The sequence below is a fragment of the Procambarus clarkii genome, chromosome 34 (genome assembly GCF_040958095.1).
Source record: "Procambarus clarkii isolate CNS0578487 chromosome 34, FALCON_Pclarkii_2.0, whole genome shotgun sequence".
Classification (NCBI taxonomy): Eukaryota; Metazoa; Arthropoda; class Malacostraca; order Decapoda; family Cambaridae; genus Procambarus; species Procambarus clarkii.
The window spans coordinates 37,246,938-37,269,370 of NC_091183.1; the positions used below are offsets into that span (position 1 = coordinate 37,246,938).

Below are 22,433 nucleotides of genomic sequence, written 5' to 3' on the forward strand. Positions count from 1 at the left end.
CTTTTAAAGTGTTGTGTATAAATTGTCAGTTATTATAAACTTAAATATAAATGTTGCTGCACATATCTTGGTTCAAGATGGAAAGCAGTGTAGCGAGTAGATTATCCCAATAATATACTCGCTCCAAATGCATTGTTAATATTCCTGTCAACCTTTGGAGATGAATGAGGTGAGGCGTTGCCCGGGCAACACGGTGAGGTGTTGCCCGAGCATATAAGCAACCAAATAGCCATATTTTTTTACACCTACATGCAGAGTTGCAGCTTTCCTGGTCATTAGTATTCTTTTTGCACTGGCCACACGAGATGATGTGCAGCAGGTGTGTCAAAAATGCAGCCTGCACAAAGGATACTGTAATTTGGTTTTTATAGTTTTTAAAATTTTCATACCTTCCTGAAAAGTTTAAAAACTTGAGAAAGTTTTTTTCTTTTGTTAAACTACTTCATTACTTTGCATTAATGAATGTGGCTAGCCGTTAAACCGTTTGTAATGCACATTATGTTTCAAGTACAGTACAGTAATAAAAATATTCTGCAATAATTTTTATTAAATGACTTCAATTAGTTGTGGTGTGTGGCTCTCATGACAACACAAATGTGACCCATATGGCCCTCGGGGGACCCTCAGTTTGCCATGCCTGCTGTATACTCTTCCCTGCCTATATTAGCCATGGTTGTCAGTAACCACTTAAACTGTGTTTCAGTACCAATTCATGTTCACTGTATTTTTCTATTAAATTTTCTTATATTTGTGTTATATCATGGTACTGTAGTATACTTGCCAGTTATACTGTATAATTTAATATAGTAACAATATGAATGATGCAAATTGCGATGAAAAACATACATTAGTAACAGAATAAATAACACAACTAACATTTCAAATGACATATCTGTAATGATTACTCGGATTTATTACGACTTGTATAAATGGGATCATAAGGAATTTAAATAAAGGAGGAACACTGTTCAGCAAAATTTCAAACCTTCATAATACCCAAAAATGTAAAGGGCTTTACTAAAATATAAAATATCTCAGTTAATATTTTCTCTGCATAGAGATGTTTATTTTTACTATTCTGCCAGATGCTCACTAAATACAGTAAGTAAAAGAAAAAAAGATGACAAATTGCTTTAAAATCTTGGTCCAAATACCCTACCAAAATTTTTTCTCATCACTGCAAAATTGTAATTAATGCACCATGTTGTTGTTTGACTCCACCAGCTTTACCAGGCTTGCTACAGGTGTGGCAGTGTTCAGTATGCCAGTCTAACCCAGGAGTAAAACATGTACAATGAAGTATATTTATTATGTAAACATATCAATAGTTGAAAAACACAGCCCACAGTCCAGTAATGATAGTACACATATATATATTTAACAACTATTTGGTCAAATGTACAAAAATATTCATGTTTTGTATAATTGATTTGATCGAAAGTCATTCTTAAAATATTAAAGTAGCTAAGGAACCCAACTTGTTCAAACAATCCTCAGCCTGATAAACACAATGTCTATATATGTACATATATGTGCTATACTAGGCCTAGGTATATTTAAGTTTGGTTTTGGCTTATTTTTTCATACACTGTACAAATTAATAATACAAAATATGAACATTGTTGGCTGCAATAGTTTATTTCAGTATGTTCAACCAAATAGATGATATAAGTACAGTACTATTATTTTATGAGGATGGGTTGGAAAATCAAATGCAGCACTAGTAAATCTACTTTTTTGTTATGCATTGGAAATTGTATTATGATTCAAGTGATAGCCACTCACATGGCTCTAATACATATGTGAAAGTCTGGCATACTGAATCAGTTGCACCTAAAACCTACTTATGTTGGCTTTATTTTGAGGAGTAATAAGTCTGCAGTATCCAGAGTAGTCTCGGCAGCGAATGCTCTCCATACATCAGAATTAAATTATGTCGATGCAATGTTCTATATAATGTGTGTTAATATAAAACATTGCATGTGCACAGGTAATTGTGCTTCATTGTAAATGCCTAAAAAGATGCTGTTAGTAGGAATTTTATATATTCTTATAGAACCGATAACATCCTGCTAGTATATAAAATTATGAATCTTCTAGGACTATCTATTAAACAAGCACATACAAAGGTATTTGAATGAGCTGTCAGTATTACAGAAATCTTCAAAACTTATTAACAAACCTTGATAAATACTTAAAATTTCAAGAACATGTATGTAAAAATGCATTCTTAATGGTGTGTGTGTCATGTGCAGGATATAACTAACATGTGTGCATGTATAATAGTTAGATAATGAAGAGTGTTAGATTCTGTGTTGACCGTTGCAATAGTTGAGGGCTACCTCTAATGTGGTTTGACAAAATTCGAGCAATACTTTAAGTTTATGAAATTACTGTATAGAGAAACTAGTGGTGGGTTTGGGGAAAAAATTACAAGTTTGGTACATCTTTCATTGAGAACATAAGTAATATGGATACTGCAGAAGGCATATTGGCCTATACAGTATAAATAGGAGCTGCCTCATGTGGACAAATAGGCCTAATGCAATTTCCTTAATTCATATGTTCTTATACATTAACATACAAAATTTGTTTATATAATTTGGGTGTGTAGATCAGAAAATGAGGCTTTATCCCATAGGCCCTTAAAAACAAAGAAAAATATATGGAGGTTATGAGAAAATAAAAAAAATTATGCAAAATATGTTCTAATATATTTTCATAATAATCTACATAATAAAAACAAATTTATCTGCAACAGTTTCAGCTTGTGCACAAACACAAAATCATGTAGGAGTGAATAAACCTGTCCCGCAAACCCTACTTGGGCCTGTGTCATGCATGTAATTCTACTCCCAAAGAATGTATTTACACCACTCCATCATATTATCATCAACTTATTTGCCCAAATTCATTCAAAGAGACCCTATTGTTATTACAAATAAGTAAAATATCATTAATAACAAAAAATTTAATATCCTGCCTCATAGTTGCCAGGGTTATGATGGGACGAGATAGGAGAGCAATGCGTTTCCCTTACCAGGCTCAGGTTGGCACTGATCCCTTTCCTAGTTCATCTAATAAAGTCACTCTGTGCTCAGAGATCTCTGCTGGTAACAGTCCTAACCCAACATTTGCAGATTTTATTTGCAGTGTGCCACATGTCCTGGTACTCACAGGCATGGTCTGCATACCCACAAAAAACCCAGTAGCGCTTGTGGATTAATCTAGCAATGGAAGAGTTAATACTAGTTAGATACTCAAGGTATTTACTAAATTTCAACTTAAAATCATCTTCATTTTTTTATAACACAAATAATCAGCATCTGGTAATGTCAAATAATTAGATATATAACTTTAGCACAGCACCACCTAAATGTTCTTCTCATATTCACTATTTTTTCACGTGCACTTTTCTTGTTTACACACATGGCTACCGAAGTATGGTTCCCAGCATTACTAAAGTATGGTACCTAGCATTACTAAAGTATGGTACCTAGCATTACTAAAGTATGGTACCTGTCATAGCTACCCAAGTATGGTTTTTGTCATTCCTACTCTAACATGGGTTTTGTCATTACTAACCAAAAATAGTTCCTATAATTACTATACTACATACTGTAAGAGCTCGCTAATCTGGAGTCCGCTGATCCGGAAAACTGTATCAGCTGGCCAAAATCGCCTCCGGATAAGTTTTGTATCCATATTCAGATGAATGTCCATAGGATCCGGATGACTGGCTGGCAAATAAGTCAAAATTTGAAGCCTAAAAATCTCTCCAAAACCAAGGGTTGACTTGCTGCCGAATATACAATGTGAACCTTTACCACTGAGAGATAAACAAGTGAAATGCCCGGCCTAACACTTGTTGTACACCACCACCACCAGGAAAAAGAGGGCTTCAGGCAAGCAGGGAGGCTGAAGTGGTTGTTGGGTGTGCTGGGAGTCAGGAGTGGTTGTGTGTGTGGTGGGCATCATGAGTGGTTGTGGTCAGTCTTTGAATGTCGTGTATAATTACCTAAGTGTAGTTACAGGATGAGAGCTATGCTCGTGTTGTCCCGTCTTCCCAGCACTCTTTGTCATATAACGCTTTGATATTACTGACAGTTTTGACCTCCACCACCTTCTCGCCTAACTTATTCCAACCGTCTACCACTCTGTTCACAAAAGTGAATTTTCTTATATTTCTCCGGCAGCTTTGTTTTGTTAGTTTAAATCTATGACCTCATGTTCTTGAAATTCCAGGTCTCAGGAATTCTTCCCTATCAATTTTATCAATTCCTGTTACTGTTTTGTACATAGTGATCCTATCGCCTCTTTCTTCTTGCTTCCAGTTTTTGCATATTTAATGCTTCTAATCTCTCCATGTAGCTCTTGTCCTTCAGTTCCAGCAGCCACTTAGTGGCATGTCTTTGCACCTTTTCCAGTTTGTTGATGTGCTTCTTAAGATATGGGCACCATACAACCGCTGCATATTCCAGCTTTGGTCTAACAAAAGTCATGAACAATTTTTTAGTATTTCTCCATCCAAAAATTTAAAAGCAATTCTTTGTATCAGCATGTGGATGTCTACATTTATCAGTGTAGATAGACAAGAGTGCTGGGAGTGGCGCGGTGTAGACAGACATGTAGAGAGTTCTGGGAGTGACGTGTGTCACTGAGGAGCTGTGACTCTCGCGTTAACCCTAGGGGTGGGTGGCGGTCAGGGAGGGTAGGATCGGAGGTGGCTCAGTTGTTTAATCATATATTTTTTTTTTTTTTGCCGTGGAGAGCTAGTTACGAATATTAAATAACACCATAATATTTGAACAGTATTTGGTTGGCTATTTATTCATTTAAATATTTAAAATAAAATAAGATGGGTATTAACACAACTTAAGCTGCATATTATGTTATGTCATCATACAGTAAGTGTTAACACTCGTGGGTTGAGTTGGGAAAGGCTTGCTTGAGAGTGGGGGGGGGGAAGGGGGTTGAACAGGAAGGAGATGTTGGATCATCTGTTTGTCTTTTCAGTGTTGTGTCTTGTCTGGCAGTCTGTGGCACAGATTTTGTGCAGCTTGACAGCCTGTCTAGCATGTCAGCATCTTGACAGGCTGTCTAGCATGTCAGCATCTTGACAGCCTGTCTTCCCAAAAGAGCTGGGAGGGGGAGAATGGGAGTGTGGCATTGGTAGGGAGGGGGAGGATTGGGTGATGACATGGGTTAGGAGGGTGATGGGTGGAGGGAGGGTAAAGGTTGGGTGTGGGTGTACTGTATAGAGGTAAGGGTAGGGAGAGTGTCACCCACCCTCCTGCCTGTGTGGCCACATGCCTGATTGCCTGCCCGCCCATCCAAATCTGCCTGCCCACCCACCCACCTAACCTGTTCACCCACTCACCTGCCAACCACCCAGCCCACTCACCCACCTGTCTGCCCACCCACATACCAGCCAGGCAGCTAACCACACACTCAGCTCCACACACCAATTAATGTGTAGAAATTCATATTATGTTGGTTGTGGTACAAAAAATTGTGATTATGTTCACTTTTGGACTTCCCGGTAAAATGTCTGTTAATCCGGATAATCGGCCTATCCAGATGGGGGTCCTTTCCATATAGTCCAGATTAGCGAGCTTCATCAGTAATTGTTTTTTGTAATTACTACCAAAGCATGATTCTTGTCATTCAAGTTACACAAGTCTAAGAAATATGAGGTAATGGAACATCTCTCGTCTTGAAAATTAAACAAATGATATCAACCTTCCTATATATAGAATATAAATGTAACTCATTGGTTCATAAATAAATGGGATGAAGTAAATACAAAGGAATAAGATGCAATGGCTTAGGCAGAATATCCAGTATGAATTCTCAGTGCACACACTATATCTGGTATCCTAAAATTACTCTATATATTTGTTGACTAATGAACACCAGCAGACTCTCAGCTAAGTTAAGCAATGACAGTCCTATTTATATGAAGGATACAAAAGAGATACAATAATTGTTCACTGAAAAAATGGTGAGGTGGCATAAGCCCTGTACAGACTCCATGGGTTCTGAAGAACAGAGTGAAGATACAAATATAGGATTTATATACAGAATTTTGCCCAGGATTAGTTGACAACAATTACTAAGACCATAATACATAATCAAAATCCAAACATTTGAAACTAAGCAGAGAATTTTTTTTTTTGTAATTTACATATGTTGGACAAAGTACACAAAGCTAATGGTGAAAGCAGTGGCACAACTTCATAAATTAGAGCAGCACTTTTTCAAATGCATGGATCTTGATTACTTCTTTATGAGCCATGACAACTATCCTCAAGTTATTATATAGAAATTTACAAAAGCACAGCTACAGTACATTGAGGGGAGGACCTTGTATTTCAGCTCTGGAGCCACCTTGTATTTAAGGATCCTTGGGGGCTTAAGAAATATCTGTACATGTGAGATTGGAAGACCAAATTGATGAAGTATTCACAACTTGTATCAATTCATTGATTAGAACTCTGACCACACTGTATAGTCAGCATACAAAACTGATCAAATTTTCATCCTGTGCATTTTAACACTACACACAGAATTTGTATTGTGTGCACCTTAAAGTTCAACAGCAGTATAAAATAATAAGACTAATGAAAGATTTTCCAATGCAGTGATTAAGATGACAATGACAGTGAAAAAGTATATTTTGTATATATCCTCAGGTGAAGGCTTCTGCATTAAACTTGATAGTACCAACTGCATGTGGAAATAAAGGTAATGAACACGCAGAGTACAGTACTCACAAGATCATACATGCTCCACCTCCCTCAAAATTTGTTTGAAGCATAGAGGTAGTGGCTGTAAGTGCAATTCTCTAGATTTTAATTCTTGTTAAAAGTAAAGTTTAATTTTGAGACAAAATTCTTTTATTAGATATCAAATAAGAAGTTCTAAGTGAGTCACTGTATCACTTAAATGTCATGAAGGTACTTGTAAGTAAATTAAATATTCTAACAATCAGTTTAATTATATTTGTTACTGAAAATAAACTAGTGAAGTCTCTTGTTAATAGAAACATATTCGACACAATATGTGGTAATAAAATAATGTTTAAGTCAATAAATAATGACAGAACATTTCATGGAAAGCCAGTATATCATACACCATATGTACAGTATGTGTGAATATATGTGTGTGTATGTATAAATATATGTGTATATACGTATAAATATGTGTATGTATTGCTACAAGGCATGGTAAGCAAGGACCATTTGTCAAACAACCTAGGCAGTTTTGTATATCTTGAAGTGTTTCTTTTAAAAATAGCTCCCCGTAATATTGACATTATACTGACGTCATAAAGTTTTAAGTTAGGCCTAGATTTACCCATGTTAGGTAGTATTGAGGAATAATCAGCATACAGTATTTTGGTTAGGTCACATTGCCATGTTAATTTTGGATAAAATAGAAATATATAATATCTTCAATACCTAATAATTGTGTTTAATGATTAGACTTTAAATTAATTATTTGTGCCTTAATAATCAATGCACAGAATATAGTGAACAAATACTTAAGATGCAATGAACCTTGCTTACTTTACTACCAAACATAAATCTTTTCTATACTGTATTTCGTAGTTCACTTGATAAGGATGTTGAAAATTAACCCATAAAAGTTAATTTTAGACTTTCAATGACCTGGCACAGTTTCACTAAGATAAAATTTTGTATCCTCAGAGGTAGAAGGACTGTGAATACAAAAGAGCAAGCACATCAATATATATTTCATGTGTTTTGAGAAGCAAGGTGGTTAGGAGCCCTGGTCAGAGACCGGGCTGCAGGGACCTTGACCCCCGAAATGAAAGCAAGGTAAGGTAACCCTGTCAAGAAGACCAGGTAATCTAGTCCTGGGGGAAATGGGGGTGGGAGGGTGGGTTGTGTGTGTGTGTGTTGACGACATATGATATACTGCCCACATGAATGTGAGATTTTTCGCACTATTAGGTTGAGCAGAGATAAGGTAAATGTGTCTCTCTGAGCCAGTTATCTCCAACTAAACCAGTGAAGACATCTTCGGGGAGGTAATCTTCTATAACCTGGATATGGCAGTCCATCAAACAATAAAGCTGGGGCTCCATTAGTATGTTCGACTAATACAGCTTAGTGCTAGGAATAATTCAAAATTTGTGACTAGAAATCTACAATAAATACTTCTAAATGTATGCTATCCTATGGGCTGAGAGGGTACCCACCAGGTGTTTAAACAATTTATCACCAGATTAATAGTATGACAGACTACCACATATAGGCATTAGTTAACCTGACTTTCAGGATGGAAATCTATCTACAGCACAACAGCACAATGTTAGTGGAAGCCCAGGGAACTGTCAAAACTGCTATGCAGGTATGATGGGGAATTTTCTTGGAAGGCAAACACATCTTTGAGAGAATGAAATGCAAGGTGTATAAATCAGTTGCATGCATTTTATATTCCAAATATGATAATTTTGAGTTGAAAGATGCATTTGAGAAAATGAAATTTGGTTTTGTCAAAATACTGTATTGACAACGTATAGATTTTCTAACTTGAAATGTTTTGAAATCATTTCAATTTAGAATATGCCATTATATATCTGAATACAGCAATAAGTGTTAATTTAAAGCCCTAATAATATCTTATTTGCAAAGCAGATCATCCGCACAGGCAACTAGCCCATCGGCATCCCCAAATCACGCAGTTATCAACACTTGGATATAAAAAATAAAGCTGAACCTCTAATCAGCAATCTCTGGTGTAAGTTTTGAAGAAATACTAATTACACACTCATTTATAGTTTGAGCTGTGGCCACAAGAAAAATGGAAGATCACATGAGGACGTGGCAGAGGCAGATCCCCACGGACTCGCTACAGAATAAATGCAAGAGGAGTCGGTGGTCTTCATCCCTCGGACACTTCTGCCTGCCACCATCCATACACGGTTTGTGGACCCAGATCAGTATATATACCAGAAATATCACATAGCAAGGCAGAGTAGTTATATTAGTCTCTACTAACCACCTGTCTTTCTACACTACGCACTCCTCTGTATCTCCTACAGTAATAGCCCCCCTACCCGTGCTGGATACTTTCATCTCAGAGACTAGGAAGCAACAAAAAGCAGTATCTTCAGCCATATTTGATGAGAGGATTTTTTTTTTGGTGTCAAATATTCAAATATAGTAATATCTTCATTAGCTGATGATTATTAGTGAAGAATATTATATACATTAATTAATATGGATACTGAGATTTAAGCAGGTGTGTAAAGCTCTCAATAAATATAGTTGAAAATTTCTGCTAAGAAACAGTGAGTTCACAGAGATTAAAGTTATATATATTGTATATATAATTGTCAGATTTACAGTGTCCAGCAAACAATACAGACACACAATTATAAATCATCCACAGCAATTCTGCTAATGGACCAAAAATCTTTATCTAATTTATGATTTGACAAACACCTTGCTTAATACTCATTGTTTTTCTAAACCATTTAAGTACAATCTTTCCTCTTTGTCCATCATTGAAGTGTACCACACATTCCAAAGTTCTATATTCTCTAACAAATGTCATTCCTTGTAAAGTCTCCTATTTTACATAAACAGTACAACTCTCAAATATTCCTCTATATTAATAGCATTGCACCTCTTGTGTTTATAAATTCGTGCTCATTATCATTACACAAAACAGTACCACAATCTCTTATATTTTATTTGCATTATGATTCTTAATTGTGCTTAGCTCTATGGCCATTCATATAGTCCTTCCAGCGTTGGGCAGTGTTAGAAATTACAGGATCTGTATCAATGGATGCCAACAATAGTAGTTGAGTGATGTGGGTGGTGTGATAGTCCCAGCGTGCTCTATTAGGAGCTACGTGAGTTGTGAAGTGGCGTAGATCATAGAGGGAACCCCATCCTGTGTCATACAGGGGTAGCAGTTTTTTTAGAGACTTCATGCCATCCTCAAACAAATCTCTACTGTTGTTATTTGACTCTCTTCTGAAACAAGAACAGGAGAATTATAACACTGCTGAGAAGGTCAATGGGGCGAGATATTTCTCTAAAACATGCAGAAGTAGTGTGTTAGGAAGGAGAGAATAATTTATATTTTTGTCATTGACAATGTATTCATGTGGAGTACTTTGCACCTAGTCAATGATGCAACAATATGCAGTTAGTGTGGTGCAACATGGATCTCCATGATGTTCTTGCCTTTTTAACCCTTTGACTGTAGTTAAATAAAAATTTACCCCAGAATGCAATTAACAACATGGGTTCACATGCCTAGAAAAACTTTTAAAAATCATGTAATGTTTGACCAGGTCCTTTTGGCCTTCAAAACAACACATACAGGAAAATAGGAGCCAAATTAATGCTTGCCTGTTATTTGTGACTAAAATGTATGACCTGATAATGAGTTACCGAAGTCATTTTTATGTTATATAATGATTAAAAATGTTGTATAAAGAAATTTGCTTGATCTTATTATGAATTAAATTAAATACTGTTAAAGAAAACCAAAATAAAGCCTCTCCCACAAAAATAAAAAATATACGTATGTAAATAATAAAATGCCAGCATTGAATGTAATGAAATGCCTTTTTCTGGGGATAGCCGCTGAGGCTCCCTGAAGCTATCCAAACTGATCGATCTGCTGGTAGAGGTGAAGCCGTGGAGAGACGCCTGGGTTTGGACACCGAACAATCAACGCCTGAAATCAAGGCTGGGCTGGCCACCATGGAGCCAGGAGAAAAAATCTGGCACCTCTCGTAAAAACGAGAGAGGTGCCAGATTTAAACTGAAAGACAAACAACGAAAGTTGTAAGCCTGTCGCCCCACCTGGAACCCCAACCAATCCCTGACCCATGGAAGAAGAGGCACTTGCCAATAAGCGATCCTGGAGGTCCAGGAATATCATCCAAGCCCCCTGCTCGAGAACGAGCCAGACCTGGGCTAACGAGGGGCAGGGAAGGAGGTTGCCCCCACAGACCCAACCCCCCAACTGGGGGGATGATCTACCCTATGTCACCAAAGACCGGAAGAAACTGAGGACAAACCCTGGTGAGACTAAACCGTTACAGCCGAGAACGGCACCCCAAGAACACCAACAAATTAGAAATAGGACAGCAGCTAGTGGAAGCTGCCGACAAAAACTGAGCCACCAAGTCCTCAGGGAAGAAAAAGAGGATAAAAGGGCAACAAAGACTGTAGAACCAGGGCAAATGCCGATTCCAAGGAGAGAGTTAGCACAGCCTGCCAACAAGCATGCCCCGGTCGATGGTGTAATATGACAAGACTTTACATGTAGAGTGCTCATACGCCATTGCTCCCTGCGGAGGGGACCAGGTTCTGACTCGTGGTCCCTGTTAGGCTAAGAACTCCAAGTAACTGATGACCCCAAACTAATAAAGCACATAATCAGTTTGGATAGCTTCAGGGAGCTGACAGAGCTCCCCCCAGAAAATACCAGTATTTTATGTTATGTCTTTAGGACTTACCATGGGTTTAGGTTACTTGGACCATATAATCTGACAAAATCTGCCATGATATATATAAAAGTTAGAAATAAGTAATACTGTAAATATAATACTAAATATTAAAAACCTTAATTTATATCCTGTATATAGACAAAAAGTATGGGCAACATGATTAAAGTAGATAAATGGATGAAATAGGATAGAAATTTGTTAAGCTTAGATTCTTAAGAATAAAGAAAGACGAGAGCGCTACCACACCGGAACCGAGAAGCTGCCGCAGCAGCACCATTATTTTTGTTTTCAATAAATTTCTAATAGCATAACTGGAAAGAGTATGATTTTCTCGTAAGACATAAGTCAAAGTGAAATTTTAAAAAATGTAGTCATTTGCTGCCTTTTTTACCCTGTCCAGAAAAAAGTTTAAAAATGGGTATTGTAGCCAAAAGGTTAAAGGAGTGTGAATGGTATAACACCTTGAATACTATTTTTCTAATATTAATATCTTCTCTAGGTACATGGCTAGTCCACCCTCACTGTGAAAATAGGAAATAGGGTATTGATGAGGATGATGAAAAATAAAATACTAATACATTTTAGCACTATTACTGTGAAACTTTTTGGGACAAATCACTTCCCAACAGTACAACCATTACTGGTCACATTCTTACAGCTTTCTAAAACTGAATTTTACAGTTTAATCACTATACTAAACAGATTTAAACTAACTTTTAAATATTTGTTGGGTACTGTTCTATACTAAACAACGTAATCATGTAACTCTGTACAGTATATAATATTTATTTCACCAAGGAAGAATTTACTTATTTCACAAATGTCTACATCGAAAGAAGTACGAAATTATTGCTATAATTACCGTAATGTATTTCACCAAGGGACTATAAATATTACTCAGTATTTTCACTGTAAAACTCACAAGGTTAGAAACTGTTAACTCTTCAACTTGAGTCAAAACAATAAGAATTGTAACCGGATGTTTTGCTCAGCAGACCTTTGTCTTGAGCACATGTCCAATGTAATGTTTAGTATCAGCCAATAATAAATTCAAAATTTTTGCAAGGCTGCCATAACATTTTGTAAACAATACAAATCAAGCATTTGATAAAATGTATTAATTTCTATTACAACAATTAGTAATGATCATCATCATTAATGTACAATACTTACGAGAATTCTTTTAAATCGTAAAGGCCCAAAAGACTGTAGATGAATCCATTGAGTACAAATAATGATGGGTTTGTTGGATACTCTTCATACCACACATATCCTCCAGGGAAGTAGGTCCGCACACCTCCTGTTTGAAAATATCAGAAACGAGTCTTTGAGAGTAGAGCCCAAAATATCCGAGAGTTAGAAATATGTCTCAAGGTAATAAATTTCATTTTATGGAATGTGTGATGTTTAAAAAACTGAAATAAAATGTTAAGTTATGAGAACTACTGTCTCAAGCTTTGAGAGAAAATTATTCCATATTTAAAATTTAAAGTAACTAATTCAAGTCCTTTAAAAGGCATAGATCTACAGATAAATATTATTTCATCTTATAATTATGAGGTAAGTTACTTTAAGTTATAATTTTATAGTCTTGAAGACAAGAAAACTATACAAAGCTAAGTATAGGTATACTAGATATGAATAATCATGCTTTACCTCGAGTTGCATTGACATAAAACAGTGCAGTGGCTCGTATGGCAGCCTTCAGATATTTTGCATCACCAGAATGATGTGCGGCTCGAACAAGGAGAGACATAGCTTGTCCTTGAGCCATGGCTGAGTACCAGCCAGCACCAAGTTCCAGCACCCCACTGATTACCTGCATCAATACCAAATTGAAATTTTTATTATAGTCATGTGAATGGAAATAAACACGTTAATAAACTTGCTAACTAACAAGAAAATCTTCACTATACATCATCTATTCCACCAATATGACTGTACTATATAGCAATGCTCAAATTTTCTTATAGATATATCAAATTATTTTGATTTCACTGTGTATTTACTACTTATGTTTCTTCTATCACATCCTAACATGTGAGTTTAGGTTCCTTAGGACTACCATTAGAAACAAATTACTGGAATTTCCTTGAGATCAGAAAGTGGACAAAATTATAATAAAACCAAAGCAATTGGCTCTAGTAGTTAAATTTACATGTTTAACCATAATTATGGGATTATGCTTAGCAATTTCTACTGGTCTAGGGCTGGTATTTATTTTAATTTAAATCTACTGCATGTACCACGTATCATTATAGGCGTTGTTACTGCACATTACCTTTCGTGGAACAGGGATGGACCAACCCCCCTGCTCGTCCTGATGCTTCAGAAGCCAATTTGCAGCATCATAGAAGTGATGCAGATGCTCTGCTGAAGCTAAAGTAATGTTGGTTACACTTCCTTCCCCGTGCAGTGAAAGTGACACCACATTCAGTTTTGATCTTGAAACCTGTAAACAAATTACTTTAAATTATAACAACTACCTATAATATGCTACATTTGACATTGCTCATCTCATGTCTTTTTGCTCTAGTATTGGCATCCTGGGTGATATTTAGGACTTTTTGAATATCCTACAACATGGACTGTGCTAAATAATCTTTCCGGCTTGGTGAGTAGACAAATAAGAAACTATTATTTCTCTTGCTCAATAATTTTCAAACACATATAGTGCATTTTATGAAGACTAAACCACACACCAGAAGATGAGAAGACAAGAACTTTTTGGTCCATCTTGGACCATTATCAAGTCGACTGTGGTCCAGGACGATATGGTTGTCGATGGTCCAGGACGGACCGAAACGTTGTCGTCTCCTCGTCTTCTGGTGTGTGGTTTAATGTTCATATCTTCAGCCACATTACTGTGACTCATCGTCTGCATATTGTATTGCATATATATAAATACAGGTAATGTACCTCACTTCACTAAACTAGAATGTTTCCACTCAATATGTTTCTACAAAACCTGCCAGTGACTAGGTGGATGGACTCTTGATCCCAGTAAATTCCCACCATCCTCTACTCTCACTGTTCTGTATTAACATCCTTGTGCACATATATCTTAGCTAATGGTAGCTAGGAAGTACTGGCATTACAGAACTCAAATGCTGTCAGTTGCATGTGCTTTTTGAAATAGGAATGAGAAAGGAGGTCTTCCTCATGCAAATTAAATACCTATTGTAGTCCATATGTAAGACAAGTTTTATATATAAAAAAAATAAAAAACAAAAACCAGGGTAGAAATTCATAATCTTACCTTCTTAAATTTTTTGCGCAGAGACGGAGAAGAACTTGCTCCCTTGTGCACATCAATAAGAAGATTGCGAGTAATGTGCCGCCATCCTTGCTGTTGCTCCCCAAGACCATAGTATATTTGTCGATCCTATCCAATTGAAAACACAAAAATTAATGCCAGCCAGACAAAAAAAAAAAAAAATAAGACTGAGTTAATCTATATGAAAAGTTCCTTTTTGAGCAGATAATGCAGGTGCCTGCTAAGGCAAGATCCTATTGTTATGAATCATGAACAATAATTCCTTACTGTTCATGATCAAAATTTTAATTGGCATAGCATTAAACCTTTTAAATGTTCCTGCCAGGTCATGATAGTATTAGTGAGATAATTGAGAACATTCATTCCAACTCAGAATGACCTGTAGAGTTATTAAAATTGTTTAAAAAACCATCTAAGCCTTACTTTGCATCACAGGGACTTTCAAGTACATTTTCACCATCAACAATAGGACCCTAACCTGACCAGGTGGTGGCACCAACTCTACATTCCCTACCCCTGAGCCTGCCCACATGATCCCTCATACAAATACAACTGCACACAAAGTAGGATGTGTTTGGAGAGAAGCTTTTCATATTTTCTATTAACACGACTATCATCTCAACCACAAATCTGGTATTACAGTGTAATACAAGTTACACTGTTACAAGTACGAAAGTACAGTCCACCATAGAGCTGATAATTTCTAACAAGTAACAGGACTCAAAAGAGGGTTTATAAGACTCAAAACAGAGTGAAGCAAGTCATCTAGACACTGCACCCAAATACCAAACTAAGAGAAGCACCTTGGCTATGTATTTTTTAACACACTTCTGTATTTTATTCTTTGTAATATTTGTTTACAGTTATTTCATTGGTATTAGATATTTTTGGTAGGTTATGATTTCAAAAGCTGATACTTACTGTACAAAACTACCCCTAGGTGAAACATGCTGATTTGTTCAAGGAAAACTCTCACAACATAATGACAATGGTTAATGTACCTTGACCTGAAGTAACTTGTCAGAGCGGATATAATAAACCGTCACCAACTCCATCTTCTTATCCTTAAATTCAACTGTAACAGAAAAGCTGGCATTCCCATGTAGCAGAAGATTGAGATTTAAGACCAACATATTTTGTGTGGGGACTTTAGATAGCTGCAACGTAGCACCACCCTTTGAGTAGGATTCTGTTGAAGTAAAAACCATGTTCAAATGTCAAAACAATAAATGTAGAAATGACATTTGCAAAAATAGCCAACAAATACAAATTTCAGATATTTGAAGTTAATGAAAGAGCAAAATGCATTGTATTGTATATGTCTGAACCACTATGAAGTGAAATAAAGTTTATAGGCCTATTTTGCATATGATCTGGTAAAGCATATATGATGAATTATATTTGTACATAATATCCCCAGTTTGCTAACTGTAGGTAGTAACTGAGAGATTGTAACCTATCCACCGCTGCCCACTGGATGGGGGGCGGTGTGCAGGATAAACATATCAATTGTCTCTAGCTCTCCCACATATGTCAGTTGCTTAATTTAGAAACTGTACTTGTGGTCAATCTCGAGCCCATTGATGATGTGACGATGTGTATTGAATTTTGAAACTAGCTCATCAAGATTGTAACTGGCTTAGCTAAATGAATTGTGGGGTTCAGTCCCTGAGCCCATTATGTGCCTCTGTAACCCTTTCCACTACACCCCACAAGATGGGTATGGGGTGCATAATAAATGAACTAAACTACATAAATTAATACAGTACAATAACTAGTCAAAGACTCATCAAGGAAGGGAAATGAAATGCTTCAGAATCACTACATACAAGGATGATAAAATACTAAAGAAATTGTTTACAACATTTGTGAGACAGAAATTAGAAAATGCAGCTGTTGTATGGTGTCTATATCTTAAGAAGTATCTCAATAAACTGGAAAGGATGCACAGATATGCTACTAAATGGCTTCCACAACTGAAAAATAAGAGCTACAAAGAGAGGCCAAAGGTGTTAAATATGCTAAAGCTAAATCATAAAACGGAAAGAGAAGATATGATCACTACATACAAAATAGTGTTAGACATCAACAAAATTGACAAGGTATAATGTTTGAAACCTGCAACTTTAAGAACAAGAGGCCATAGATTCAAGCTAAGGAAACAGAAGTGCAAAAAAAAAAATATACAAAGTTCTCTTTTGCAAATAGAACTGTAGAAGGTTTGAACAAGTTAGTGTGAAAGCAAAGGGTGTCAAAACCATCAGTAGTTTCAAAGTATCATATGACAAAGATTATTGGGAAGACAGGATAACACGAGCATAGTTCTCATCCTGTAACTACACTTAGGTAATTAAGAGGATGAAAAACTATCAGACTGGTCAAGTGTAAATGTAAGCATTCCTTTAGTTTTTAATCAAATGTAGCAATACTATTGGCATCAAAATGTGACGGTGCAGCAGTGGCAGCCAAATACGTTACTGAATTAGAGGTACCCATCTGTGGCACCCACTATTGACCTGTAACACAGTACTGTAATCTGTGCAGTCAGCCAACAACCGACTGGTCCTGAATTCATATCCCTTGGCAGGTTAAAACATTTGGGCACGTTTCCATACACATGATGCTTATTTTCACGAGTCAAGAGGTACCTAGGATTTAGCAGACTGTTGTGGGAATAGCATCCCGGAGGGTAGTCAATCATTGCTTAGGGGGAAACCTTAATAAGCCTAACAGCAACCAAATGTGGCAGTGAACTAATGGCAACCAAGTGTGGTACTACAGTATACTAATGACAACTCATTTAGTGACAATTATAACCAGCACCTTTGTAATTGCTGGAAATCTGTAACTAAATATATATGGTACAGAAGCTCCTTTTTGTTTTTGCTCCCAGACGCAGGTTCGAATCCTCGTCACTGCCCTTGTGGATTTGTTCATTTGATGCATCACGTTAGTGTGATCTCTGTGTGTGTTATCCTAAATCCAGTTTTAAATCAGTAACATTTACTGATGAAAAATATTCTATAATTGCCAATATTGTATATCAGTCTGTAAAAAGTTAAAAGGCGCACAAAAATACAAATGTCAAAGTGCCATATCTGTTGATGCACACAAAACATAACAAGAAAACAAAGATTAACTTCATCATATGTAATGGCAGTATTGAGTATGCAGTATATGCTTACCTGGTGCAATAAATATAAATTTATATAATATGTATTTATATATAAATATATATAATATATTTAATATAATATAATTTAATATAATAATATAATATAATAATTAATTATTATAATTAATTATTATAATATATTATATATTAATATATATATAATATATTAATTATTATAATTAATTATAATATAATATAATTTAATATAATATAATTTAATATAATATAATTTAATATAATATATTTAATATAATAAATATGTATAATATATATATAATATAATATAATATGTATTTATATATAAATATATTTATATATAAATAAATATATTTAAATATAAATATAAATATATAAATATATATATAAATAAATATATTTATATATAAATGTATTTATATATAAATAAATAAATAAAATATAATGTGTGTGCTTACCTGGCGCCTTAAACTTTAGAACATTAGTGTGAGTCGATGGATCCAGAACTCTAAACAATTTAGAGCTTGGCCCCTCCACTTGCCAGACTCCCTGATGCTCCCCACCATCTTCTAACATTATTCTGAAATGCATAATGTGGGCATCTTTGAGAAAGTTTGAAAAATGTTTCGGACATTGACAAAGATTGCTTAAATATCTAAAAATATTATACACTTGGACATGATTAAAGAGAGGGAAACTGAAAACTTTTTACTATTAATTATTTTAATTATTATTATTATTATTAAAGAAGAGTACGTAATGTTAAATTGAAGTGGTTGTAGACAAGCAAAATTGAGTTAACTGTTACCTGTACCCCTATGCTCTAACAGCTGTCGACTTAACATGATATTTCTTCACCATTTTGTGCCTTGTATTTACTTAATGTATTTTATATTAACAGAATTTGTGAAATAAATATTGAAGTATTCAAACATGATTATATTTATCTGAATTCACCTGAAGGCCATCATCTCTAGTGACATCAACAGGAATAAGAAGCCAGTACAGTATTTATTACTTCGGTGGATAAGAGACAGTGCATGGGTTTATTACCCCTATGGCTGGAAAAACATCTCCTCTTGTCTGTCTTACATTGTAGTTTGCTGAGCCGTTGCCACTCTTATGTGACTTCAATTGGAATTTTGAAAGAAGTGGTCTGGGTGTATGTCTTCTATCTTGTTCAATATTTCAAAGGTCTCTGTGATCAGCCCCGCCATGAATTGTTTGCAGAGTTGTTAGACTTGAGGCCAGCTATTCCTAGTATTTGATCTGATTTCCATCACTCAGTATTGCACTTTTTCTAATGTAGTTTTATAACGTGTTTTTGTAGGTGAAGTTTCTATTCTTTAATTTAGTAGTTCCGGTTGGGCTGCACAAGTTATTTCTTTTCCTTGAAGTTAAAGGCAAGTTTGATTTTATTCCTAGGGTTTAGTTTACTAGTTTACACTGCAGCTCATATTTGCTCCCAAGTTATATCCTTTTCCAATTTGGTGCAATGTCATGCTGCCAATGTCGTAGCTGTGATGTGTATTGTTATGTCTTGCATGTAAGGTCTTGTGGTTTTTCAATATTGTAAAGCATTTTCCAGTCTTCTGACCATTTAAGTTTATATAGATTCCTTTGCAAGGCTGCAATAATGTTTCTGGTTCCCACTTTCCTATAGATTTTTGTATAATCTATGAATCCGATGATGATGGTAATGTTATCTTTAATATCAATGCAGTATTCTGCTCAGAACATTTTTCCAGTATGATTCTTTTCCATTTAGGATAACAACTTTGCTTTCATTTTTTAAATCATTGTTTTATCCATTCTAGTACTTTATTATTGATTCCATGTGGTTGTAGTCTCTGGGCCAGTCTTTCATGTGGTACCTTATCAAGAGTGTGAATATATTTTGCATAATGGGGATATCCATTAACTCATTTTCTTGTGCGGCAACACACCTGCAGGTGTTGGGATGTGGTCTAGTCTTTCTAGTGCCATCACTAGTTTGAAGAACTTGGTTTAAGACTGTGCTGTACTTCTCTTAACTCACAAATGACTTTAAATTCTGAACGTATATCTCAACTAATTTTGTAGCTTTAATTCTTGCCCAAAACACTATCCATTTTAGTGAATTTGCAACAATGTACCAATCCAATAAATTATGAGTAGACCAAAATTGTTACAAAACCAACTGTGCCTTCTAATAAAAATACATCAATATATTATTCTGTATACTATATAATATTGTAGAGTAACCACTTACCTCTCTGGTGGGTTTTCAGTGAGATGTTTACAGTAATGAGAGAGACCAAACTGTGCTATCTGGATGGGGTAGGTGTAGCCTGAGCTCTGCCACTGAGTGGATATTGGCACTCCTGGGAAAATATATTTGCAAATACAGTCTTTGTTATGATTATAAAGTATATTTCATACAGTAAAATACATGAACTTGCCATACACTGGTACCTGGATCCATGTTGTAATATAAAATGATAGAAAAATACAATAATTATCTGTAGATAGCTGGTTAACTTGCATCCAGTTCATAAATTATTAGACTAGCAAAGCTTATTCATGAAAACAATAGTTAGTAGTACATATAAATAAAATAATACTGTAGAAATGTCTATATTGGGGGATATATTTAGTTTGTTGGTTACAACAAACCAAATGTTGTGTGTCCTATTGATTTTCTGCTTTAAATTTAATTATCTGCTATGTCTCCTGACATTAACAATGCATCTATTATTGTTATTAAATTGCAACACAAGATTAATTTAAACTCACTGTGAAACTAAAAGTGCACAGTGATTCACTCAGTATTACATAATAATGGGCCTAACTATTTTTATTATAAAGTATATATTTTAAAGTAATAACTAAAATATAAATAAAAATATTATGCAGTATAAGGGAATATTCTGATTTTGTAAACTAGATTACTATAGATAAGTTATAATTACAGTAAAATAATTGGTTATTATATTGATTTTTATTGAATTTAGACTATGTACAGAGTACTTGAAACTTGTAAACTAAGTCAATCATAATTGTACAAGCATTTATGAATAAGTGTTGAGTTTGAATGACGTATTAAAGCTTAGTAATCAATTCAAGTACCCTCTTAAATATTTGAATGAATCATTGTTTATCCAAAACAATTTTCAATGTAAAGAATCAGACAAGTAGATTTACTCCATCTTTCACCATTGATGGATATGTACAGTAGTTGAATATGCTTTGCATTCCCACTCTTTCTTGAACCTAAACTGTAACCTCATTGGGTGTCCTTCACAGTGACCTGAGATCACTGGTTAAAAGTCAGCTTATGAGAAAATATAAACATTCTGAATTACCCAGTGGGTTATTCTAATCATAAAATTCTTCCTCCTTTTCATATTCATCACAAGTCACTGTCATCATCAGTGTTATGCTGATAAAGAAAGTCATTACCTTCAGTCCCAGAAATACACTTGACCCTCTCCCGAGCCTCAACATTATAAAGCTCAAAGTTGAGGAAGGTTCCTGTAGGGTCATAGGTCCCCTGGGGCTGATACACTCGGCTGTAGCTATGGGACCATTCAAACACCTCTGTTCCATCGGGCTTCTGTTCCAAATGCCCATAAACCTGAAACGAAAGTACACTATTTTATTACCCCAAAGCATTTGTTACACCTTACTGCATAATACACATAAGCGGGATGGAGCAAATATAAAGTTACCGAATTCCCACCGGCTCATAATCAAGGCAACTGCCAAAGCAAACACATAATTAACACGTACATTAACTGTGTGCTGGTCATTTTAAAGTGAAATGATTAATGGGATAAAGGAGATGGTTGAACTTATATCCTATTATAAACAAATTGAGATTAAATAAGAATGTAATGTGCAAGATGAAACAGTAAACGAGAATTATCAAAATAATGGTAGGAGAAGAAAATATGAGGAGGAAGATGAAAATACACAAGAAAGCAATTTAATTTCTCTCCCCCACTGTCCACTCTTCTTTCTCATTCCCCATCACATATCCTTCTCTCTACACCATCACAAACCCATTTCTCTGCACCATCACACTCGTTTCTCTGTAACAACACACATACATAAAAATATTCACAATATAGAACTGTAGTTACACACAACTTAGGCATTAAAAATGTTCAAAAATCAGGATCTGCAACATCCTCAATTGTTTGTGTTCTTTTTTTGTGATTGTTGATACACCTTTTGCCACTTTAGCACTCATAATGTCCTTTTTCTTAGCAAGTACAGTGCATGTCATTGACATAGATTTGTTGTACTGCCTTGCTAGTTCAACAACCCGTGTATCATTTTCATGTTACCGAATGATCTCTTGTTTTTCCTCTATGGTCATTCTCACATGTTTTCTTGGCTTGAACCTTACCACTGGCTTTCTTGGGACCCATGGCGAGATATATAATAACAACTTGAATGTTCAAATACCCAAAAATAAAAAAAACTAATTCTTTACAAAGAATTCAGGCGCGATT

The 22,433-nt window shown here is 35.3% G+C and overlaps 1 protein-coding gene across 1 annotated transcript in view; it reads right to left on the reverse strand.

Moving 5' to 3' along the window:
* Window positions 1-1,032: 1,032 nt before the first annotated feature.
* The window catches only part of Hsepi (D-glucuronyl C5-epimerase), a gene marked incomplete in the record, with an annotated part of 84,936 nt that continues 63,535 nt past the window's right edge, over window positions 1,033-22,433 (reverse strand). The window contains 9 exon segments of the mRNA XM_045748283.2: window positions 1,033-10,016; window positions 12,680-12,806; window positions 13,163-13,325; window positions 13,788-13,958; window positions 14,766-14,891; window positions 15,785-15,972; window positions 18,393-18,514; window positions 20,186-20,297; window positions 21,376-21,550. Of these exon segments, the coding sequence (XP_045604239.1) occupies window positions 9,743-10,016; window positions 12,680-12,806; window positions 13,163-13,325; window positions 13,788-13,958; window positions 14,766-14,891; window positions 15,785-15,972; window positions 18,393-18,514; window positions 20,186-20,297; window positions 21,376-21,550 (1,458 nt within the window).